At 57.8% G+C, this 25284-nt stretch overlaps 1 protein-coding gene across 1 annotated transcript; it reads right to left on the reverse strand.

Annotated features, from left to right (window-relative positions):
* Window positions 1–1073: 1073 nt before the first annotated feature.
* Window positions 1074–24727, reverse strand: RIPK4 (receptor interacting serine/threonine kinase 4). The gene is made up of 8 exons (XM_068545784.1): window positions 24546–24727; window positions 15293–15584; window positions 9813–9961; window positions 8169–8218; window positions 6538–6696; window positions 5651–5754; window positions 3971–4232; window positions 1074–2233 (listed from the first exon to the last, which is right to left on the reverse strand). Exons 1-8 carry the CDS (start codon window positions 24725–24727, stop codon window positions 1074–1076), a joined length of 2358 nt encoding a protein of 785 aa, XP_068401885.1.
* Between the last annotated feature and the right edge of the window lie 557 nt (window positions 24728–25284).

Genomic DNA, 25284 nt, shown 5'->3' on the forward strand with positions numbered 1-25284 from the left:
TCTGTTTCATACACCAGTCCAAAGGGCATGTTTGCATACGGGGTCGGGTCCTGGAGCAAACTGACTCTAATAATAGTATTGGCGGGCGGGTGCATGTGGGACACAGGTGACAACGAAAGAATGGGTTTTTACATCCAAGACCGTGAGGCTGTCTCCTGGAGCCGACTCAGGGGGGTCACACCCCAAAAGCTGTGGCCCCTGCACAGAGTAGCCGTTTGTAAAGCAGGTCAGAAACCCCCTTGGAGACCCTAAAACAGCATCACTCGGCACAAACCGCCACCCTGCCAAGACTGACGGCTGAAAAGAAAACGGTGAGGAAGGTGGTTCATCTAACTAGGTAACACGGTTCTGAGTCCGAAACCGAGGCTGTCAAGTTAATTTTTCTTGACCTTTAGACACTTGACTCTAAAGTTCAAACGTTTTCTGCAACAAGAAATGAACTAGGGCAGGTAGCACTCATGCATACGTGTGTGGCCAGCCACGAGGACTGAGTGATGGACAAATCTGGGTATGAAAGGGCTGGTAAGATGACTGTTTTTGCTTTAAAAACCAACCTACCAGTTCACACTCGTGGCGCAGAAAGCAGACTATCCAATGAGATGAAAGTTGTTAACAGATCTGAAGCGACAGCTGACACTGCTCGTCTATTGAAGATATTCTTCCGTAGAACAAGAGTTCCACGAAAGACTTCTGGAACAGGCTTCTCTGCCTGCCGCTGCAAATGGAGAGAGAAGACACCGCTCCTCCCGCACGCCCACCTTCCCAGCCGCAGGTGGCTCCGCTCACGACGGGGGGCTCACGGCCCTGTCACCGAGGGACTGACGGCAGGAGCGAGGGGTGCAACCAAATGCCTCCGACCCACTGTCCCCCCGACACCGGGCGCACGCTCCGATCAACCGCATCGGGAGGGTGGGCAGGCGACGCCCAAGCAGACGCCGGCGTGAATCCGGAGTCAGCGGCCACCCGCCTCCCGACGGCCCACTCGGTCGGCATCCCACAGGCCACAGACGGGGCGAGCGGAGCACGTGCGGGGACCGAAACGCCGCGGGGGCCCCGGCTCCAGGGGCAGCAGGCTAGGTCTTGCTCTGCCGGAGGAGCGCGGCGGAGGGGCCGGGGCCGCCCTGGAACTTGAGGCTCTGCAGGTTGACGTGGGCCCCGTGTCTGAGCAGCGCCTCCACCGTCTTGGCGTGCCGGCCCTGGGCGGCCAGGTGCAGCGCGCTGAGCCCCTGCTCGTCAGACAGGTCACGCACGTCGGCGCTGACCAGCTCCTCCACCACCTCCGAGTGCCCGCCGGCGGCGGCCAGGTGCAGCGCCGTCTGGTGGCGGGGCCCCCGGGCCAGCACGTCGGCCCGCTCCTCCACCAGCAGCTTGACGGTCGCCAGGTGCCCAGCGCGGGCAGCCAGGTGCAGCGCGGTGCAGCCCTCGGCCGTCACGGCCTCCCTGCGGGCGCCCCGGTGCAGGAGCAGCCTGGCGGTGCTCGTGTGCCCCGTCTCCGCAGCCACGTGCAGGGGCGTCTGCGCCAGCAGGCCGCAGACGTTGACGTCGGAGTGCAGGTCGATGAGGACGCGGGCCACGCGGTAGTGCCCGCGCTGGGCGGCCAGGTGCAGGGGCGTCCTCCCGTCCAGCGTCTGCGCGTCCACGCTCACCCCCGGCTGCTTGGCCAGCAGCTTGACGATGGGCAGGTGGCCCTGCCAGGCGGCGTAGTGCAGCGGCACCCAGGCGTCCTTCCCCGGCAGGCCCGCGTCCACGCCGCGGCGCAGCAGGATACGCACGATGCTCTCCTGGCCGTGCTGGCAGGCCACGTGCATGGGCGTCCGGCCCTCGCAGTCTGCCTCGTGCACGGAGGCGTTCTTCTCCAGCAGCAGCCGCGTGCTGCCCTCGTCCCCGTTCTGGGCCGCGAAGTGCAGGGCCGTCCACTGGTCCTCGTCCGCGGCGTTGACGCTGATCTTGCGGGCCAGCAGGAGCTCCACGACGCCGCGCACCCTCTTCTCCACGGCCAGGTGGAGCGGGGTGGAGCCCTTCCTGTTGGCGAGGTCGGGGTTGGCGTTGTTAAGCAGCAGCCACTTGACGCAGTCCTCCTGCCCGGCCTGCACGGCCAGGTGCAGCAGGCTGGCGCCCCCGTCCAGGACCAGGTCGACGTCCTGGGGCTGCAGGATCTTCATCAACCTGCTGGTGTCCCCGTTCACGATGGCATCCACGAGCTTCTTCTTCTGGATGTCGGTGGCGCCGAGATCTGCGGGGAGAGCAGGTGCAGGGGTCACGTGGGGCTGCCTCCCCAGGCCCGGCCGATGTTTACCATGCGGCCCCCAACTCCCCGTGGCCTCCAGGCCGCTTTTTATCTGAAATCGCTTAAGTGCTGTGCTGTCCGCGCTGGTTTAATTTAAGATCGAGTGGGGAGACCTCGGGCAGGGCAACGAATGTCTCCAAAGCGCTCTTGTGTCAACGTACAAAGTAAAAATCATTCTACCCATCCGGTAGGGTCGTGATTGGATAAAGGATGTAAAACCCAGGGCCCTGCTGGTGCTCAGAAAGGGCAGCACAGATCAGGCAGCAGCCCCCAACCCGCCGGAGAGCTGGCGGCCCCTACCCCAGGCCACCCCTCCAGGGCCCACCACCTGCTCCCAGCCCAACCTCCAAACGATGCCTCTTGTCTCAGCACCATCACGGAGGATGCTTTCTAGAATAATCCTTAAAGGACTGAGTCTCCCATCTTAGAAGGACTGTTATTCGCGATGTAAAGGTTAGATTTAACATAAAAATCCTATTACGTTGTCGGGTTCCGATTTAAATGAAACAAGACGCCCTCACGTGAAACATTTTCAAGGGGCCCTGCGTAGGCGGAGGGGGCGTGGGGTGTATTAAGAAAATGGAATCAGCCCCATGGTGACTTAGTGTTTTAACGCTGGCTTCTGAGATGGGCCAGTGACTGATCCTCTCTAAGCATGAAGATGTCACTTGAGGGCATCAGGCCCCGAGAGAAAGTTCTACATCTCTCTCCGTGGGAGGCGGGTGCTTCTTTCTTTTCAGCCTCATCGCCGGCTGCTGAGCTCCAGCCCAGCCAGGCCTTCCCCACCTCTGCGCCTCTGTAAGGAGTTTCCTCAACCCTAAGTGCCCCCTTTCATCCCAAATATTCCACTCTAAAAGTTCCAGGAGGTCCACGGCATCTAGGAAAAGTCCTCACTCCAGGAGGAATTCCCCGATTCCCCAGGAAAAACAAGCTCCCCTTCCTCCTGGGGTCTGTACCCTTCCCACGCCCCTCTGGCCACCCCAGCACTGTAGCCCTGAGCACGAGCATGCACATTTTCCTCATGGAAAGGAAACCTCACCCGTCATCCTCACAGGCAGCAACGAGGGGGCTGCAGTGGGCACCAGCCCCCCACCCGAGGGCCAGCACCTGGGACAGGGCAGGGGCAGGGGAAAGCACCTTCTAGACGGAAAACCCAAGGTATATAAACAGGACCAGGGAGTTACAGCCTCCAAGGACAGCTCGCCCATCAACATGCACGGCTACGGTAAACGGGAGCCCACGAATAAGAAAGAATGGGGGTGTTTTCCCAGCACCGTCTGGGAAAGGGGGTACAGGGCTGACATCACAAGAGAGAGAGGTCTCCAGGGAGAGGGGTTCCATACATCCACTGGGCTCCCTGATGCAACTCGAGTTCTTCAACCTGCAAGCCAGAGGTCAGCCCCTGCACGCTGTGTTGGCACGGGCGAGACCCTCCTTCACAGCCAGGGGTGTGACTCACCCCTCTTACACCTAAGTGACACCCGCTCGGCCCACGTGCATCTCTGCATTTGCACTGACGCCCAAACCCAATCAGTGAAGGGCTGCAGAAAACACAGGAGAGCTACTGTGAGGTCAGGAAGCCGGACGCCTGATCCTTTTCAGCAGCTCACACTCTGCCCGGCCCCCCGGCCCCCCGGCCCCCCGTTAAGCTCATTATTTCCCAGGGACGGGTCCTCCACTCACCGCCCGCTGAAGGCTCCCGCTCGAAAGACAAGGACAGCGACCCTCTGGAGGAGAAGGCAGAATCCACCGAGGACACCCCGGAGAGCCTCTTGCCGCTGCTCGCCGACGGAAGTCTGGATTCGGAGGAGCTGCGGCTGAGCTCTTCCGGGCCCTCGAGGGTCTGGGAGATGCCCGAGTCTAGCTGGGACAGCAGCTCGGAGAGGCTGTAGTCGTTGTCAAAGGTCGGGGCAGAGGCTCGCTTGAGCGGGGTGGCCACGGGCGCCTGCAGAGACAGCAGACGGAGGGGCTGAGGCTCCGTGCGTGACCTGACGGGGCGGGCGGAGGAGGTGGGCAACACGTGGGTCCCCCGTGAGCCATGCAGGGAACTTAACTCCCGTTACCATGGTTCTAGGGGGCCCAGAGACCCTGCGCTGGGTCCACCCGGCGGGAGGACATGGTAAGAAAAGACGACGACGGGGACAGAACACCCGTCACCGTGTGGGGCCCCGTCTGCGCAGTGACGTGGCCCCGAGTTATCCGGACGAGATGTGAATAAGCTGCAGGAGGTGAAGCCTGTGTGCTGGCCGTGTTCACCCAGGACAGGTCAGCGCTGATACGAAACGGAGGAAGGAGATGGGACGCGGTCCTAACAACCTGCCACCCTCCCCGGAGCTGTGCGAGTCTAGCTGGGGGGTCGCATGTGTACAAGCGTGGGGGGCAGGGGCCGAGCTACAGGGACAGCACGGCACTCCAACCCAACCCACCCTAACGGGCCCTTCCGAGGGCACTCTCCTGCCCGGCCGCGAGAAAGGCAGCTGGTGGTGAGGGGTTAGAATCTGCAGGTGACGCGTGATCCTTCCCGGTTCCCGCCCACTTGTCCCCAGATCCTCCCTCTCCTCGGGAACTGCTAAGCTGCTCCGACCCGGTGGCCTGGTGCACTGAGTCACACCCACGCGCTGCGCCTTTCTTCCCCTCTTGGCCGGGGGGCGCGGGCACCAGGTCGCCTTCCCTGCCCCTTTGCCCTCTGACCTCATGCACACGCCCCTTCCTGCTCAGACAGTAGACACACCATAACTGCTTACTTATCTCCCGGCCTTACAGCACAGCCTGGGACGATAACACCAGATAGCACCCAAGAAAGTCAGTTTAGCACGCTCCACTTTACAAGTGGTGAAGGTATTTATTCAGTGAGCATAGTTAGAATTTATCACATCTTACCTAACCTGTGTGGCACTCATAAAACAAAACGTTTACAGGCAGTTAGAAAGTGGCCAGATCCCCAACCTCGAGGTGCAAAAAGACACCCAGACCCCCGAGCCCAGACCCCCTCCCCAATCTGGCCTAGCAGGGGCCTTCAGCTCCCCTGCTTCAAAGAGCATCCAGCCGACAGCTACTTAACGTCAAGCGTGGGCCCACTCTGCCCTTTCCTAACCACAGACAGGCGATGGGGACGGGTCACTGTCAGGCAGGAAATCAGTCTGAGGCCAGCACGCCATGGACCTGCCCCCTGCAGGCTTCTGAGGCCAGCTCACCAAGGCAGCAAGCTCGAGGCCGACCAGCTAGGGACAGGGGCAGGGGGACGGCCCAAGCCTCAGAACAGGGGGCGAGTGGTCCAGGCTGGCAGGGCATTTGCAGAAAAGAGAGACTCAACCCCCGAAGCCAAGTTAGGGGAAACCAGGCCCCCAGGAGGGTCCCCATTACCTCGGCCTCGGCCTCAGGGGGGTTTCTCACATCTGGGTCTTGAGTCGTCTCTTTCACCTCATCATCAGGTTTTTCACACAGGTCCTCGGTTTCAGAAGTGATTTCTTTTGGGGAGAAAACACAAAAGGATATATCGCCTCGACACTGACTTACACAAATGCTCTACTTAAATGTGTGACCTCGGGCTGGGACAGAAGAGGCAGCACCTGCAGCGTCCAGTCTCTTGACCGGTCAGCACTGCGGCCTCCCAGGCTGCTGGCCCCCGGCCAAGCTCACGGCAACCCCGCAGGGGCCCCCATCGGCAACCACATGCAGGGTCTGGCCACACTCCAAGCAGGAGTCACCGAGGCCCCCGTTTCCCCAAGAAGCCAGGCCCGCCAGAGCGCGTACCCCGACGGCCCGGCGGCCAGCTCCTGGCGGGAGGCTCCCACTTCATTCACGCTGGTTTCCCCATAGGTTTTAAACGTCGTGATCAATTTCAACTGCGTCAGGATCACCCTCCTAGCCAAAGGACACAGCCGTTCCCCAGGGACAAGGCCCCATGAGAAATGCAAAGAGAGCCGCAGGCCAGCGGTCACATCGTCCCTAAAAGATGCATTGCTGCATCTGAGCCTGCAAAACCAAGGGCAGGCTCCTGCGGGCCACAGCAGGCCACAGCCGGGGGCGGCCAGCTGGAGCTGACCATGCGGTTCCAGCCGCCTCGCCCCAGCCACAGGCAGGGGCCACAGGCGGGGGCCACAGGCGGGCACAGCCTGCGGGTGCCGGGCTCGCCCTGGTGCTCCTGTCTCTGGACAGCCTCCCCTGTCCTGGCCGTCGACTCTGTCACCTGGGACAGTGGCACGACCCTCAAGCAGCCAATGCTCCGGGAACCCTCTGGGGGCACTCACCTTGGAAGCTGGGCCGCTCCCGGGGGTCCCCGTGCCAGCACCTCTGCATGAGGCGCAGGAGGCTCTCGCAGGCGCGAGGCCTGGGTCTGCAGACAGGCGGCAGCTCGGGGCGGTGGCCCTTCACCACCTTCACCATGATGTGCAGGATGTTTTTCTCATCTGCAAAGGGAAGGTGCACAAGTCAGGGCAGCTCGTGGGGCTGAGGCAGGATTCCTTATCTTCGGGAGGAGTGACAACCGTGGGAAAGTTTGGGGCACGTCACCACCACCCACCCAGGAGACACTGTATTTCCTTTGCAAAGCACAGAGCATTCTTTAATCCTTAACCTTGCAGGGCACATCTGTCCTCTGTTTTCCAGGTTTTGGAAACTATCTGTGATCTACCAAATGGAATCACTGCCTTGTATCACAGAGCAGATCTTTCTGGGCATCGAACTCAAAGGAAAACCAAGTTCAAAGGAGAAAAATATCAAACGAGATAGGTTCCAAAGGGGTCCATGCCCACCAAAGGGGAGAACACTGATAAATCATGGAGTCACCTCGCCCAGCCCCCAGTGGCCCAGACTGCCCTGCAGTGACGAAAAAGTCCTCCTGAATTTCTACCCCAAAGCGCAGGCCCCCGGCGGGCCAGGCAAAGAGCCGGCCCGAGCGACAGGGCACCTGGCCGCGCTGAAAAGAATCCAGACCACGGCCCTCCACCGAGGAGGAGACGGCAGGGAGACAGGGTAACGACGTTCAGACAAAACCCTGCAAAAGACCTGGGGGCCACATGCTGACTCTGATCTGCATTCTTAGATCTTTTCGGTCAGACCAGAAAAGAGTGAGTAGCCCAGGTACTGGACTTTTACAATAAACCAAGTCATGGTACTGAAACCTCGGGGCTGGAAATCAGCACGGTGGGTGCTAACCCGGGGAGCATCCACCCAACAATTCTGGAGGCTGGTTGCCCCACAGTAGGAATACACTTCACATGACCGAACTGTACACTTCAAAATGGTTCAGATGGTCATTTTTATGTGATGTGTATTTTACAATCAAAAATTAGAAAATTAAAAAAATATGTATCTGGAAAGCACTACAACGGACAAACCTACAGAGACAGAAAGCAGATTAGTGGTCATCAGGGGCTGGAGTGGGGGGATGAGAGTGACTGCCTAACCAGCCCGGCGTTTCCTTTTGGGGTGATGGAATATTCTAGAACCAGACAGTGGTGACGATTGTACAGCACTGTGAATGCGCTTAATGGCACAATGTACAGTTTAAATGGTTAAAATGATAAATTTTATGTTATGTGTATTATATCACACACACAAAAGGATGAGCTAGTACCTAACAAGAGTCACTGAACAGACCCCATCAGATCCGTGCCTTTCCCTGTATGTGAGCTGCACAGCAGAGCACCTTGTCGGCATATATGAAAGCCTGCCATGAGGTGGGCCGTGGGTCTCTGTGCGGACCTGCTGGGCAGGACAAGGCAGCCCTGCTCCCCACCAGACGGCCCGCCAGCACCACGGCCCAGAGCGGCCCCGACTGTGATTCGCAGGCACTTCTGACACAGAGAAAGGACCACAGAGCACGCCCTCCACTGCTCGGGGAGAGGCAGCTGTATCACCCCTAGACATGTCCACTCACCTGCAAACGGTTTCTTCTGTGTGAGCACGCCCCAGATCACGATGGCAAAGCTGGAAGGGAAAAGGCACATCAGTGTCTGCGTGCCAGAGCCTCACGTAAAGCCAGAGGCCCCAAACACAGCAACAAGCTCGAGGAAAACCACCCCAGAGTCTTCGAGAGACTCAGAGAGAGAGAGGGGACACCAAGGTATTTTTCATGCATTTTTTTAAATGGGCAAATAAATACTCTTATTGTGGAACAAGACATGTGGAAAGCTCAAATGTCAGACAACAGACGAAACTCCACCAACTGAACTATGAGTGCAAACAGCAGGAGGGCTTCCTGAAAGGAACGCCACCCTGTCTCCGGACCATCAGCTCGTGGGGAGAACGGCGGGGTCCGCTTCACTCACACCATCTTCTTGCAAACACTGGGCCTCAAAATACCGACTACAGCTCTGGGCGTCTCGAGCCCACTGATGTCATCTGAGTGCATGGAGAAGATGAGGGGGCACTGGCTCCCAGAGCCCTTTTTGGGTGTTAGACATTATATATACTTGTGTGTAATATATATATGTGTGTGTGTGTATGTCTGTGTGTTACCTTTATATAATTTATATATTAATTATATATATATATGATTACTCTGGATATACCCCAAAAGAGATCAATCTGGTAAAATTAAAACAAAAAAAAACAGAACCAGAAGTCCAAGCATTGAGCTACCAGCCTGCACTGGGTTAAGAGCAGCTGTTTACTGAAGCTGCAAGAAGTCCCCATTGAAAATTAACTGAAATCTACAAGTTCAAAAGTTGAAACTCTCAACTCTGAAATAAACAGAGAATCTTATTCTCCCCAAACCCTCCAGGCAGGTGCCCAGCGCCCCGCGCACCACTCCCTGACAGACGTCCAGCTCAAAGCCCAGCAAAGCACATGCACCGGTGGCTACGGTCAAACCAGTCAGCCAGGACTCCAGGCGGTGTCCGTGACCCGAAGGCGGGGCTCAGGGTGACAGTCACCCCGTGTGAGACAAGAACCACAGTGAGGGGCTTAAGTGCCTGCTGGCACCCGCCCTCCTGCTTTCCTTCTCCGAGAGGTCTGAGTGATTAAGACCTTTACCATATGGAAAAGGAAGGCGCCAACTGATTCACGACTGTTCTCTAGCACAGAAATCCCCGGTGCCAGTTTGTGAACAGCCTCTAGGGTGTCTGTGCTCCTGTCACGCGTTAAGTGATGTTCAGAAGTGTGAGTTCTGGGCCACGGGGGACTGGATTCTGGAGCCTGAATCCACACGCAGACAGACACACAGACCACTTGGAGCAGCAGGTTCTCTCAGCAGACAAGCTATATAGAGCCCGTGTTTCCTACATCCTACAAACACCAAAGCTTTCGTGGTTTGGGAGCTGCCGATCCAGTTGCATAACCGGCTCTAACTGACACCAACCATTAACGTTCTCCATCCAGGGCCAGCAGCGCTCACAGCAGAGAACTCCCGCTTGCAAGAAAGCCCTGGGGTAGCCCGTACCCTCCGCCTAAAAGCCCTTTCATTTGGACTGAACCTCTTATCTGGCGGCACCGAGGAGCCCCTGGCAAAGCCCCCCTTCAGAGCACGAGGAATCCAGGTGCAGAGCCCCTGGCGGCCTGGGGCAGCACGCCTGACACACACCTGTACACGTCGTGCTTGGTGTCGAAGAGCCGGCTCTTCTCCCGGATGCGCTCAGGAGGAAGGTAGGCGATGGTGCCGAAAAGGCCGTCCATGCTGAGGTCGTGCGAGTGGGACAGCCCGTTGCACTTGGCCAGCCCGAAGTCGGAGATCTGCAACGCAGCGGCGGGAAGGAGCTCGTCAAGCTTGGCTGGCAGCTTGCTGAGTGAGGCAGCCGGGGTTGCTGCTTCGGGACGTTTTATTAGCATGCCCTCCCCCCTGAACCCTGGCAACATCGGGAGACAGCGCGGTGCCCCGACCTGGCTGAGCAGCCACGTTCAGGAATCAGCACCACGGCTCTCACATCACCTGCACTCCCCGGCGCAGGCGGGAAGGCCCAGCCAGCCTGGGAAGAACCAAGCCTGAAACCATTAGGAGCTTGATGGACAGGGGAAAAGATTACACTTGAAGGAAGGAATTCACTGGGAGAGGGAAGGCAAGGGAGGGGGCAGCCCTCAGAGGCAAAGCAGTTATGCAATCACACAGCTGGGCCGGCGGGCAAGCGGCAGCTGGTTCTTCAAAGGGAAATGCGCCTTCAGAAGCCCTTTAAAGGGAGCAAAACACACCCTGCCAACCTCAGCGGGGCCTTCTGTCCTCCACCTGGAACGTTCTAGGAACAGACACTTGCTGGCTCCAAACACAGCACCCAAACGACAGGTGTGACATACAGCCCCTCCGCTGCAGGGCCCACCGGCCCAAGGGGCACCTGGACCCGGCAGCTCAGGCCCCATACACCTCTACCTCCGCGTCTCCTTAGGCCAAGGCGTCCTGAAGGCTCAGGGGAACCCACAAGGGGGAAGTCACTGCGGGGCGCCCGCCCTCCCCCCCTGCAACCCAGGGTGTGAATCCAGAACCCTCAGAGGTGGTCAAACGCTGTGTGGGATTAGGCCACACTCTCTGGCATTAAAGGACTCAGGATCCACGTGGGAAAACAGCCCCTTCATAAATTCTCCTCCGAGGTGCGTGGGTTTTTCTAAGCCTTCCAATTAACTCTGGGCTCCCCTCAAACACACCTCTGGAGTGGGGAAATGCAGCTGAGTCAGGCCCTTAGTTCTGGGCTCACCTGCCCACAAGGTGAGCCAGGGGCCTGGCGTCATCACTGCTGAGCAGGGCGAGTTTAGGACTGGGGACTCGCTCCTTCAAGGGGTCTCTGACCACATCTGCGGGGGTGGGGGGGGTATGGGCAGAAAGCCTGCGACACTGGACCCGGCCCCCCACTTCTGCAGTCAGGCTCTGCCCGGGGTGGGGCGTGGGTCCACACGAGTGAGGCCGGCCTGGCCATTTCGGGGTCCCCAGCAGCGGTCCGTTCTCTGACCTCCAAGAAACTTTCCACTCAGGAAAGGGAAGTGCCAGTTCCCCAGAACGAACCCATCACCCCGACCCTGCAGCTCGGGACCGGGCACAGAGCAACGCAAGGTAACAGGTGGACGAGCGGGAAAGTTTCAGTACCAAACTCCCAGCAGCGTGGACGTGTCAGATTCAGGACTGCAGACGGACGGGGATGCAGGGATCCTGGCACCTGGTGCCCCACCCCCATGTTGGCAGCCTTTTCTTCTTATTTCTGCTGTTTTCAGGTACAGCCAGCTGCTTCAAGATACACACTTGACGAAAAGAAAATAAGCCTAAATTCTACGTAAAAGCTCCGGCATCAAAAGGCAAACTCAGAAATGAGAATTCTCTGATGGCCACCGACCCTCCGGCCCACAGGATTTCTCCACCCGCCCTTTCTCACCTGTCCTGCCCAGGAAGGGCCTGCCTCGTCTGCCCCCGGGTTCCCGGACAGTGGGACAGTGGGACAGTGTGGCAATCCCTGAGAACAGCAAGCGCCCTATAATTTACAAACGAACCCGCACTTAGCGCCCGCCTCGGTACTGCCCAGAGCCAGTGCTCACAGGGGCCCCCGAGACATGGCCCGTCCCCTGCCAGGCCCAGCTGGATGAGACTAACAGAGACTAACAAAGGGCCGGGTCAGGGCTGTGCCACCTTGGAGTGAAAGGCCATTCTGGACCAAAGAGAACAGGACCCTGGGTATCCCTCTGAATACAGCCTGGTCTGGGCAAAGTGGGCCCCAAGTATAGCTTGAGATTTTAAATCGAGTTATTCCATTACCAACTTGAAATGGGTTTACTACTGACGCTAAAATTAATATTTTAGTAGTGATATTTATCATACTTAATATTAACCTCACGTATTAATTTAATATTAAAGTGTCTTGAATACACTTTCCAAAAACAGGTGGTTGCTGTGAAATTTTCAGTTCCAATCATCCTACGTATGGACAAAAAATGTAGCCTCCAGGGACCAAGGGAAGGGGGTGGAGTGACAACTTAGGATCTTATTTCAAGATTCCAGATTAAAGTTGTATTGCTAAAAATAACCATCAACTAAAAACTGCCCAGAAACCCAGCGGCCGACCTAGAAGCTCAGATGAGGCTCCCGCTGAGCTGCTCCTGAGGATGAAAGAAACGCCTCCTGTGAATATATTTTCTGCTTGTTTGGGGCTGTGCAGGGTGACTGCCCACCTGGTTAAGGAGCCACAGGGCTTCCCTGCTGGCGCAGTGGTTAGGAATCTGCCTGCCAGCGCAGGGGACACGGGCTCGAGCCCTGGTCCGGGAAGATCCCACATGCCGCGGAGCAACTAAGCCCGTGCGCCACAAGTACTGAGCCTGTGCTCTAGAGCCCGCGTGCCACAACTACTGAGCCCGTGAGCCACAACTACTGAAGCCTGTGCGCCTAGAGCCCGTGCTCTGCATCAAGAGAAGCCACTGCAATGAGAAGCCCCCACTCGCCACAACTAGAGAAAGCCCGTGTGCAGCAGCAATGAAGACCTAATGCAGCCATAAATCAATCTATCTATCTATCTATCTATCTATCTATCTATCTATCTATCTATCTATCTATTTAAAAAAAAAGGAGTCACAGAAGTGCATTCCCGACCTTGGGAAAGAGGGGCCGGTGGCCTGGCCACCTCCTCGGAGCTGCAGTGTCCCCTCCCTTCCTGTCAGTGGAGACTGCTCCCAGCCACCCCAGGTCCTTATTAACAAGCCACTTGGTCCTTTAAGGAATGTTCACCCACTTCCTAAAACTGCCACGAAGTGCCAGGCCTGCCAAGCCAGGGGTTGACAAGCGGAGGAGGAAGAAAGCGCTCAAAGCGAGGGGCCCCGGGAGCCAACGCAGAAACGACCACAAGGACATCAGCCCCGGGCGCCAGCGAGCGGCACTCAGCGCCCTACTGGGCGAGCGCTAGGTCCTACTGTGTACCCAGCACCGGGGACCATCCCTGGATGAAGGTCAACATCCCGGCGCGGACAGGACAGGAGGAGACTATGTACTGGCCACTCCCAGCACCCAGAGCACCAGCCCTCACCGAGCACGCCCACAGGCCAGGCGAGAAGCCCCCCAGCCACAGGGCCACCACCCCACCTGCCAGGGACGGAGCGCGCGAGGGCTGTGCTGCCGAGCAGGACGTCACCGCGGTCCTCAAAGGGCGGGCCTCCTGCCCCAAACATCCCACATGGCTGTCAGGAGAGCGGCCCGGACGGTGGGAAGGGAGTGAGCTGAGATACAGGCCCAGCTGGGCCAACTGCACTCCGGGACTCTGAAAGGACCGCTCAAAGGGATGGGGTGCAATCAGCGGGGTCTCCCTAAGAAAGGCATGTTCTATTACAATGGCATCTCAGCATCCTTAAAGACGAGTGGAAGGCCTTCCCACACCCTGTACCCTAATCCAACTATGCCTCCTGCTTCCCCTGCCCCTAAAAACCCAGAACTCTCCGTGACTTTTCTTGGGTTGCTTGCTCCTCCTAAAGGCCCTCCTGCAGGTGCCCCCACTCCTGACTGGTCCTCTCCGAAGACCAGTCCCATCCAGTGATGACACCCTCACCCGAGCTGGAGTTCCAGTGACTCCTCTCCCACTGCACCCCAGGGGCTGTCGGGACACCTACCGCCCGCTACCCCCTGTGCCCTCGTGCGCCACTGCGTGCCACCCGTGACGTCTGTGAGCATCTCACGTACGGCAGTGGGTCGGGTGGGAGCCCAAGGGCTCCAGGGCCGCAGAACCTGGTTCTCACCTCTGCTCAGCCACCTACAGCTGGACAACACTGGCCCTCGATTTAACCCCTCTGAGCCTCAGCTTAGCAGGAGCCACTGTCCACTCGGAACCTCCCCTGGCAGGTGGGGCAGCTCCCGGAGACAGGGCCTTTGCGCGCAGTGGGGACCCCTCCTCAGCCCCCCTTGCTTGTGCTCATTCAAGTTTGAGATCAAAGGTTTCACTCTGACTTGGTGCCCACGGACCCCACGCTCCTAGTCACAACTCTGCGACGTTCGTGGGGGGCAGAGTCCACAGGTGAAGCCAGCACCCCAACCGGAAGGAAACACGACTGCAGGGGTGCTAGAACTCAGGAAGGCTGGGAACCACCCACTTGTTGTTTGTTTCCTCAATTTCCCCGCTTCACTTTAGCAGGAGGGTACTTCCAGCTTCTGATAAAATCTTATTATCGAAGGACACCGCCTTAAGGACACCTTGTCGTTAGTGTCCGACGTGGAAACCGATTGCCCCACCGGCCACAGGCTGGCTCCACCGGAGTGCTGTGCCTGCCGCAGAGCTGGGGTGCAGGGGGGTGGGAAAGGATGCTGAGGGGCCGGAGGGGACACCGGCCACGGCGTGTGGCCCTTCCTGATCCGCCCTCCTGAGGGACAGGGTGACCTCGGCAGGCGGGCGAGCCTAGAACCCACGCCACTGAGTGGGAAACCCACGGCTAGTGCCCCCCACGGTGCAACACGATGGCCCTCCAAGGGAGAGACATCTTCAAAGAAACACAAACCTACCACCCTAACAAGGGCCAATTCCAAGGGGACGGCACCTCATTGTAGTGATACTATCCCTCGTGCTTTTCTGCTTTATAAACTTATCAAAACAAGAAGATCGGAACTCACAGGCCTTGAAGGAAGAGAACAGAATGCGTCCCTCCAGGGCCCCTCTCCACAACACGCCGCAGCCCCCATTTCCGAGCACCCCGAGGCTCCCATCACCCTGAGCCCGGAACCACCAAGGGGAAACAGGCTGACCCAGCCTCACAGGGAGACGGCCGAGCCGAGGTCCGCTTTCCAACCTGATTTTGTACGATGGCCAACAAGACCGGAATCCACAAATCCACAGTCTCTTTTTCCAGGGTGCCCAGAACCTAGCGTCCTGATCCAGGATCTGGGGGAGTGACCCTTGTTCACAAGAGTCCATTTTTCCAGTTACACACCTGTGGCGTTTACACCAGCCACACATGGCAAGACTGGGGATCCTGATGCTGAGAGGGGCCTCTGCTTTGCGTTCTTTCCCGCAAGGGAACCACCTCCTCTTCAGCCCTCTCGCTGGCCCTGAGGTTCCAGCCCCGCGGCCCCCCACCCAGGGCACCCATCACTCCGGCCACCTGGTCCCCTCAGGTCCCTACCTTGACGTGGTAGTGGGCATCCAGCAGGATGTTGGCGGGCTTGAGGTCCAGGTGGAGGAGAGGTGGGGACATGCAGTGCAGGAAGTTCATGCCCACGGCCGCCTCGTGGATGATGCGGAAGCGCAGGTCCCAGGGCAGCGGCTCGGAGGCCAGCAGCTTCTCCAGGGAGCCCGTCTCCATGTACTCCATGACCAGGCCCACGGGCTCCTGGCAGATGCCGTACACGGGCAGGATGTAACGGAACTTGGCCATCTCCATCTTCTTGGCTTCCTCCAAAAGTTCCATGCGCTCCCTGGAAAAGTTCAAAGACGTGAGGAATGTGTGTGCAGCGGTCACCTGGCCACAGGCACTGTGGCCAGGAGATAAGCAGCTCCACACGGCTGAGAAAATCACTAAAACGCACGTACACGTATGTACAAGTGCACGTATGTGTGCGTGCGGACACACACACACGGAGCTCACGTTAATGTCACACAATTAAGTTCTAGGCCTTCCCACGTCTTCAGTCCATGGTTATTCAAACGCATCTACGCATCGTGGGGTTGTTGTAAGCGGGGAGGACAGAGATCGCAATCATTATCTGAAAACCCTCAGGAAGCACTGAGCCAATGCAGGCTCTGAGCTTCAGATGAGGAGGCGGACATGGACAATCCCTTCTCTTGGGATGATGGAAGGGACGTTAAGGTTTGACCAAAAGCATTAACGAATTATCCATCCAAAGAGCCCAGCCCCCTTCTTTGTGAAGCCCATCCCTCTAGCTGGCCCCATCATTCCTGAACCCTAACCCCGCACTGAAATTAACGGAGCGCTGGTCTAAAGCAGGGTCTGCAGACCGCTGCCCAAGAGCCACCTTCTTTTTAAAACCATTATTTAAACTGTAGTAAAATGTACGTAACACACTACCTATCGCCGTAACCGTTCACAAGTGTGCAATGCACGGGCATCCCATCCGTTCACGACGTCGTGCAACCAACACCACGCACTCCACCCAGAACTCTGTCATCATCCCAACAAACACTCTGCACCCACTCAACAGGAACCCTCCTTGCAGCCCCCGCTCCCAACCTCTCTTCCACTTTCCGTCTATGAATTTGCCTGCTCTAGGGATCTCACGTAAGTGGAATCCTGTAACATCCGTCCTTTAGTAACTGGCTAATTTCACTCATCATATGTTGTCCAGGTCCATCCACGCTGTAGCACACACCAAAACGTCACTCCTCTTATGGCTGAATATTATTCCATTGTATGAACATACCGCATTGTGTTTATCTGCTCCTCTGTTGATGGACAAGACACTTGGGTCGTTTTCACCTTCCGGTTACCGTGACTAATGTTGTACATTTATACACACAGGTGTTCAAGTCCCTGCTTTCAACTCTTTTGGATACACACCGAGGCAGAGAGTTGCCTGGTCACGTGGTACTTCGGTGTTTAACCTTTTGAGCAACTGCCAAACTGCTGTGCACAGCCAGCCCCTGTTTTGTAAGGAAGCTCTGACTGGATGGCAGTCTCACCCATCCAGGTCCAGCGGGACGGAGGCTGTCTCCGCACTCGTGGCAGAGATGCGTAGCTGCAACGCAGACCCCGTGGCCTGCAGAGCCTGAAAGGTCTACTCTCTGCCCTTCACAGAAAGCCTGCAACCCCTGGTCTAAGGTCACTTCCTGGTACAGCCTTTATAGACTAGCATCCACGGCCTTGGTCGGTGTCAGCGTGATGGGTCCAAGTCTCAGAGTGCACTCAGGAGAAGAGGCCAAATTCCACAAGGACAGGGTCTGGTCTGTTCTCAAACACGGCCACCGTAGAAAGCACCCAGGGAGCTGGCTGAAACGCAGGGCTCCGCTCCTGGAGAACGGGCTCTGGGTGGGTGCCAAGAACCTGCTTTCTAGGAAGCTCCTAAAGGATCAGTGTAGAACCACACAGCCTATGGGAGCTGGGAACTGAGGCAGGAAGCAGCTGAGGCGGCCTCAGGGACACCCCCCGCCCGAGAATGCAGATTCCCACACAAGCCCCCCAGCCCATGACCCAGGACGGCTCCGTTCCCCCCACAGGGGCTCTTCCGGAGCTTGGGTGCACCTTCCGCCCCACCTGCCCAGCCTGCTGCAGAATCAGCAACTACCACGGAAAAGAGTCTGTTTCTTACTGATCTGACCTCCTCTCTGAGACCGCAGCTCACTCCCAGGCTTCCTTTACAGGTACGAAAACACTTCCCAGGGAGGAGGCGACCTGCAAGGAGGAACCACGCCACACTGTTTACCAAGGTCTGCTGCACCCAGCTCTGCCTGTGGTGGGCTCAGCTGGACAGGACCACAGCGCCCCTGCCCACCCGTCCAGCCCCTGCATATGGGAGGGGAGCTCCCCATCCTGCCCTCCCCCAGGAGAACACTGGCCAAGGCGGGTGTCTCAGGGAGAGGATCCCTGGGTGCAGACCAGTGGTTCTCCCCTGGGGGCGACTTTGCCTCCAGGAGACATCGGGCACCGCCGCTGGCATCCAGCGGGTAGAGGCCAGGAGCGCCACCCTGTACCTTGCAGTGCACAGGACAGCCCCCCAGGCAAATACTTACCCAGCCCCAAATGCCAAGAGTTAAGCCTGACAACCACTGGAACAGAGCTCACGCATTTTCAGCCAAATTTAAAATAAACCACTAAAGGGACTCCCCTGGCGGTCCAGTGGTTAAGACTCCGCACTTCCACTGCAGGGGGTGCCAGTTCGATTCCTGCTTGAGGAGCTAGGATCCCTCAGGCCCATGCCGTGCGGCCAAAAAAAATTTTTTTAAATAAACCACTACAGTCTGGAATCGCCCACCTAAGTACTCCCAGCAATTACTTTAATTTTAATCTGCATCCAATTAAAAATCACTTATTAACAAGTATTTACTGAGCATCCTCTACATGTTAGAACTGAGGACAAAAGAGACCCCTTCCCTGCGCCTTCAGGATGTTTACCTTCTAGGGGAGAAGATGGAAAATCACCCGTAAAAAAAGAAATGTAGTTGAAAATCCAAGTTCTTTGAAGGGGAAGTACAGGGACCTGGGGATGTTTAATAAAGGGGGTCCCTAACTCAGGTGGGCAGAGGGCAGCAGCGAGGGCTCGTAAGGTCAGTCCCATTCCTGAACCGGAGCCCCAGGCTGGGAGCAGCAGGGGCAGAGCAGCCACGAGGCACTCAGGGTGCACACCGGGACCCTGGCTGCCAGAAGTGTAGAGAGAGGAAGCTGGTGGATGCAGGGCCCATTTTCGAGGGAGAATCATTAAGGCCTGGTGACCGCCTGGATGTGGAGAAGAGGGAGGTAGCAAGGATGACCCTAGATGTCTACTGGGAAATCACTGGGCGGCTCCCCATTTACGGAATCCGCAGGAGCGGGGCAGGCAGGGGGCAAGGGGGTCAAGACTTTGGTTCTGAACAGGCTCAAGGAGCAAAAGAATCCCCCTGGCCTCAGGAAAGAGTGCGAGAGGTATCAGGAGTGAATCATGACGTGACTATAGAACAGAACTGAGCTTAGCATGACGTGCTCTCTTAGCACTCTGGTCAAAGAGCCAATGAATGCAAAACACGATGTCCACAAGAGCCCCCGTGGGGGTCCCCGGGCCAGGCTGAAGAGTGGGTTCAGGTGCCTGGCCCAGGCCGGCCAGCGCCGGCTGCAGCCACAGTGCTTGCTGGGTTCCAGGATGACATGCAGGCAGACCCCAGCGCTGTGCCCGGTCCCGAGGGACATCCGAAAGAGGAAAGGGCTGCATCAAGCAACATTTCAAATAAAGGTAGTCATTTAAGGAGAGAAAACGGCACCCTTGGGCCCACCTCCTTTCTCCTCCCCGGGGAAGACCTCACATCACCTACACTAACCAGTTCAACTACACTCCTAACACTCTCTCCCGAGCTGTCCCGGTGGGGATTAGTACCGCTGCTGCTCTGTTTCCTATTTTAAGAATCAGTTTTGCGACCTGTCTGGTCCCACTGCTTTTATTCTCTTTTAAAGTGGCCAGCGTGCCAGCGCTCCCCACCAGCGTGAGTCCAGCACACGGCGCCCACGCGGCCCTGGCATGGGTCCGGCCGCAGGACGGACAGGGACCTGCTTCCGCCAGGAGACCACGGGAGGATCCTTCCAGGCCCGCAGGCTTCCAGGCACTACGGGTTCCGGAGTTACAGGCCGGCCACTCACAAGGATGGCTTTCTTCCGCTTTCAGCAGACATTCTGAGAGGCAGCCGGACCGACAGCTGCGGAGGATGTCGATTCCACTGAAGCTGAAGGTCTCGTTAAGTGAGGCTCCATTCGCCCAAAGGGCTACATACGTCAGAGCCAGGTGACTTCTGACAGCTGAGCTCACTGGACTCAGAAGAGCCGCTGGCGGGAGAGCCCCGCCCCAGTGCACCGAGGTCAGCAGGTTCGGGCTCTCTCCCCTGCCCCGGGCCCTCCCCACCGCACTGAGAGCCCATTTACCTTAGTTTAAAAACAGGGGGGCAAGCCACTGCAGCTGTCTGCTCCAGAAAGCTGGCCACAGCCGCAATGTTCTCAGACAGCCCGCACCCTTTCCGGAAGCAACACCAGGAAGCTCGGCCCGCGGACCACACATCCCAGGACAGCTCGGCCCGCGGACCACACATCCCAGGAGGAAGGCCAGCTATCCTGGAAGACAAGGCCTCGTTTCCAGGGCAAATCACCTTCTCCGTGACAGCCCGATCAGAAATGCCTAGGAGCCGAGGACCCCGCCGTGGCTGCACCCCTGGGGCGAGGAAGGAGGTCCCGGGATCACCCAGCAGGGGGTTCCAGGGGACCCTCCCCCCCCAGGGAGCCCCTCACTCAGGCCTGGGGAGTGGGTTGGCCGGGCCTCCTAACAGCCCTCTTTGGTCACGTTCAGAAGGGTTGGCACAAAAAATGTTCATCCCGTTTACATTCTAGTAACCACTGAGCTGAAATCCAAGCCTCCCCATCCTCTAGGCCTTTCTTCAGCTGCCCCCAGGATACACCCCAGTACCCACTTCCCCCAACTCCCCACCCGGCAGCGTCAGCAATTCCGTAAGCCTGGGCTGGGCCCTCTCCGGGCGCTGCTGGAGAAGACGGGAAAGTGCTTCTCACCCAGAATGAAACCACCGTGTCAATTATTGTTTTAAATACATTTTCCTCGAAGCGGTGTTTCCGGTTTATGCCGACGACAGCACAAAGGAACTGGAGGTGGATTACTGTGATGACTATTATCACTTTAGCACCGGAGAGATTTTCAAACCAGTCCCAGAGCCCAGGTGCGGGAGGGGGGGCCGGGGGGCTTCAGGAGCCCAGCCTCCTCACAGCCCACCATCATCATCAAATCCCATTCCACCCGGTGACAAGTGATGTTCCAGGCCACCCGAGTCCACGGACATCAGTCTTCATTAATACAACCTAAGAATGGTGACGTGCTAAAAGCGTGTCTACGATTAGGCACAATTCAGTAGGGCTGGCATCATATTTCTCCTCTGTAATCATTCCCATCACACCTCCTTTCTCCCATTTGGGGAAGGGCTCCTAATTCCGTTTCCCAGCAGGAATGGGGAGAGCATCCCTGCCCCACCCCTCTTGGTCCGAGATGGAAAGTCTAGGCATTAACAGGACCAAGTTGGGGTTCAGTTTGTTAAAGATACTTTCTCAACAGCACTTGCATCCATTCAATTTTTCTTCTCAACTGAGGCTGGCCAAAGCATACGTCCCCCACCCCAGGGAGGGCATCGGGGTAGGGAGAGATATGAGAAATCTCACCAGACTGATTATTTCTAAAGGACACTTTCTGGAGAAGCGGTGGGGTTCTCCTCCAGGCTCAGTCACAAATTCCAAAGACATCCAGCGGGCGAGGGAAGCTTTCTGGAGGCACGTACCTCGGAAGGGGGAGGAAACGGGCCCTGGGACAGGCCTGCTGAAAGAGGAGCAGCAGGAAACTACGGGAAGAGGGTCGGGGTAGACGGAAGGGTGCCCGGTAACAAAGTGCTCCTCAGAGGGAGAAACCTGGGAACCACTTGTGGGAAAAGGCAGCAGGAAAAATGGTTTAATCATCCGTTATTGATGCCTCCCAGCCAGGCCTTCTCACTGCGCACCAATCCATTTACGTTCCCAGGGAGCCTGCTAGGGGTTCCCACACTGCTATTTTTAAAACTGACAAGAACCGGGCTTGTCCAATTGTCAGCTCTGTGCTTACAAACCCGGGGTTTGCTCGGGCTCGCCCTGACTAGCCGCGGCCGATCACCAGCCGCTGCCGGTGCTCAGTTATCCTGGGCTTCCTCTTAGCCAGGGGCTGGGGGCCGGAGGAATGGGCCTCCAAGGCTTAGTTCTCACCTAAATGGGAATGCCTCCCCCGCAACTAGACTCCAGCCGAGCCCTCATGATCCCCTAATGAGGGTCAGCCAGGGTGGCTACACGTCTCCCCAAAGCTCCCAGATGTGCCCGTAAGGAGAGGGAGTGCAGATCAATGGGGTGTCCGTTGGGAACTCCCCGGGGGTGCCCCTTGGAAGCCCCTTGGCAGGTGTCTCTCTGCTCTCTGGGAACATCAAGGGGTGTCTGGGACCGGGCAGCCCCTGACCGTCCCCACCCAGAAGTACCTGCTCACATGGCCTGGGGCAGCCTGCTGCGGTCAAGGGGTGGCATGAAGACTGGGGCCAGGAGCCCCCAGCCTGCCCGGAGGGAGAAGCAGGCGATGAAAAGGAGCCTGACCCACACCTGTACCGGCGGTGGGTCCCTATGTAACCAGCACAGGAGGCCCTGGGAAAGAACAGGTCAGGCCCTCTTGGCAGGGGTGAGAGGCGCCACCCTTCAAACAGGTGAGACAAGGCTTAGCCGGGAGGGGTGCGGGGCTGAGGGCTGCACCCAGGAACCCCGGTAAAATCTTATTCCCCGCTCCAGGGAACATCTTGCAAATAGAAGGGTCAAGATGGGAGGCAGCTCATTAAAAGAGCCCCGAGGCCAACCTGCCAAACTCTGGCAGGATGGGGAGCACAGGAGCCATTTCCAGGTCTAGAGGCAACCCTGCAACGGAAGCAGTTCCTCCTGCACCACAGCGCACGTGACACAAGCGCCTAATGGGAATCTCAAACCAGAGAGAGTCAATAATTAACCTGGAAGACTCTTCTTTACAAGGAGCAGGGGTTTGACCGTCTCAATCAGAGAACCCAGCTCCCGCTGCTAACGCAGAACGCCTGCCTGCTCCACCCAGCCTGGCAAAGTGCAAGAGCTGAATCTCTTCCTGTTGGGCAACGCTGACCTCTACCCAGCTGTCCAGTACATGCCACCACCTGCCTATTTGGGGCAGGGCAGGAAAGCCTTCCAGGTTAAGGACAAAAAACTTTGCAACCAGGCAATGCAAGATCCTAAGTGGCCCGCCTCACGTGAAGAAACCCCACCTCCAACTGGGCCACCCAAGAAACAAGGGCCTGGTCGCTTGAAAGAACAGATCCTGAGGGTGCAGGCTGCTGAGTCAGCCTGGGGACGTGCTTGTTTACTAGGCTCTTCCGATACAAGACGTTGGTGCTAAAACCTGCGCTGATGAAGAAAACTCGGCCAGAAGACTCCAGCAGGCAAATAAATGTCCCCGAGAGCGTAAAAATACCCACACACCGGCAAGAGTCGTGCCTTTCAGGCTCTAACTAGTGACTGGCATTTAAAGAGGTTTGGATTTCATCCAAACAGCCGTGGCGCCCCTCCCGGCCTGAGAAGTTCCTGGGATCCGAGGGAGGCACAGCTTCACAAGCAGTTCACCTTTGCGTTAGTGATGTTTGCGTGACACTCGTCACCACTCTACTGAAGTTTCCAAGAGACACTGTGCTTGAGGCTTAGAGCAAAAAGCCGCCAATAGTCCTGCTGTGTAACCTCCCAGGCCAGGATGAAAACACAAAGCCACCAAGTGCACGGGGGGCTTCCTCCTGTCCGGGACCTGAGGGGGCACACGCTGCATTCCTCTGTGCACCTTAGTCCAGGGACACGCACACAGCCACGCCGGAGATAAGCATCACCACCATTCTGGGGGTGAAAAGCTGGAGTTAGGAGGCCCCAGCGCTCAAGAAGCCGAGGATTAGAAACCAGGTCTCTGAGACAGCAAAGGAGCCGCTTTTCTGAGTCTGTGTCTGTTGGGGGCTGACTGTACAGGGGGCTCTCCACACAGAACACAAACACCACACAACTTCCATGTAGAATGCAAACTTCACCAAAGGAGAGGTAATTTAAATGCGCTCAACCGAAGCTTATAAATTATTAAAACGCAACCATAAATAGTGAACACCCCTCACCCAAAAACAGCTACTTCTCAAGACCCTCCTCCCACCCCACCCCTAAAATTATATACACAGACCACAATCCATCGACCGAATTTAACTGGGGCAGCTCCGGTCCTTTCCAACTGTCTTCTTTAACTTGAGCACCTCTGTTACCGAGGGACAGGCAGGTGGCCTCCCAGTTTTGGGATGGGGAAACTGGGGTCCAGGAGGGCACTGTGGTCCAGCCATAAGTGCAAGGCCGCTCCGCAGAGACTCGGCCTCGAAATTAAGTCAGCTAAAACGAGAGGGTACGGCCAGAGAGCGCTGAATGTTGGAACCTGGCCCTCCCCCCCCCAACCACCGGGCCGCCTGCCGGACCCCACGGCCAGGCCCAACCCGGGTAACGCCGACGCTCAAGTGCCCGGGCGCCGAGGAAGCGGGCCAAGCCAAGCCAGGGCTTCCGACCGAAATAATTACCGTCTTACACCAATTTGTGCTCCAAAGTAAATTACTAAGTAAGCCGAACGGAGTCTAACTCACAAAGCCCAGATCCCCACACGGCACTTTTTCTAAGCCGGGCGCAAACCGCAGCGCCCGGGTGGGTCCTGGGCGGGCCGGACGCGCCTCCGAGGGGCGCGGGTCCAAGGCGCAAGGTGAGCCCGCGACCCTGAAAATCCGGGGCTCACCGGAAGCCAGGTAACAATGCCGGGCGCTGAACACCGTCTTAGGCAAACGCGGCTTCCCGAGGCTCCCCGTAGGAGCCGCAGCCCGGGGCAGCGGCGTGAGCGGTTAGACCCGCAGCTCGCCAAACCACCCCCAACGTCCCTCCGGCCGAGCAAAGGGCGCGGACCCCGCCGGGGGCTCACGGCCTCGCCCGGCGCTTGCTTCTCCTTCCGAGGCTGCTCCCGAGGCGACTCAGGTGGAGAGAACGGGAACGCCCGCAATCCAAGCACCCCGGCCCCGGCCCGCCGCCGCGCGCCGCTGTGAGGCCGGGCCCCGCCGCCCGCCCCGGCGCCGCCGCCCCCGCCCCCGCCCGGGCCGCTGACCTGTCGTCGACGTGCAGGCTCGGCGAGCACTTGATGGCGAGCCACGTCTTCCAGTGGACGTGGCGCACCTTGTACACCTGCCCGAAGCCGCCCGAGCCGACCTTCTCCCAGCCCGCGAACTCGCCCGCGTCGAACGTGCGCAGCAGCCCCAGGGCCCACGGGCTCCGGCTCTCGCCCTCCATGGCGCGCGTCTAGCCGCAGCCCCGCGCCGCCGCGGCAGCCCAGGTGCCCAGGTGCACGCCCCGCCCACTGACGTCACGTCCGCAACGCGCCCCGCCCCCCGGGCCGGGTCGCCGCAAAAGGACCCAAAGACCGGTGAGGACCTAGCGCTCCCTCCCCGTGTGCTCAGCGTGAGAAGGCCCGGGCGGCTGTTGACCTGCGTGTGCGCGTGTGTGTGTTTAGATGATTGTAGAGTCATATGCAGTTGTAAAAAATAATTCACTCTACCAAATGTTTCCCCACTGCTATCACTTTGCAAAACTTTGCAAAAAAAGAAAAAAGTAGATACTTTGATACAATCCACCGGTCTTATTCAGATTTCCCCAATGTTATTTGTCGTTGTCAGTGAACAAGAAGTTCTATACAATGCGATCACCTGTGTAGGTTCGTGTATCTGTCACTACAGTCAGTTTGTGGGACATTACATCACGCGAGAACCCCTCCCGTGGCCCTTTTATAACCGAACTCCCAAGCCCCGTCCGCCACTAATCTTTCTTCTATTTCTAAAATTGTGTTATTT

This window comes from Eschrichtius robustus, chromosome 6 (genome assembly GCF_028021215.1).
Source record: "Eschrichtius robustus isolate mEscRob2 chromosome 6, mEscRob2.pri, whole genome shotgun sequence".
NCBI lineage: Eukaryota > Metazoa > Chordata > Mammalia > Artiodactyla > Eschrichtiidae > Eschrichtius > Eschrichtius robustus.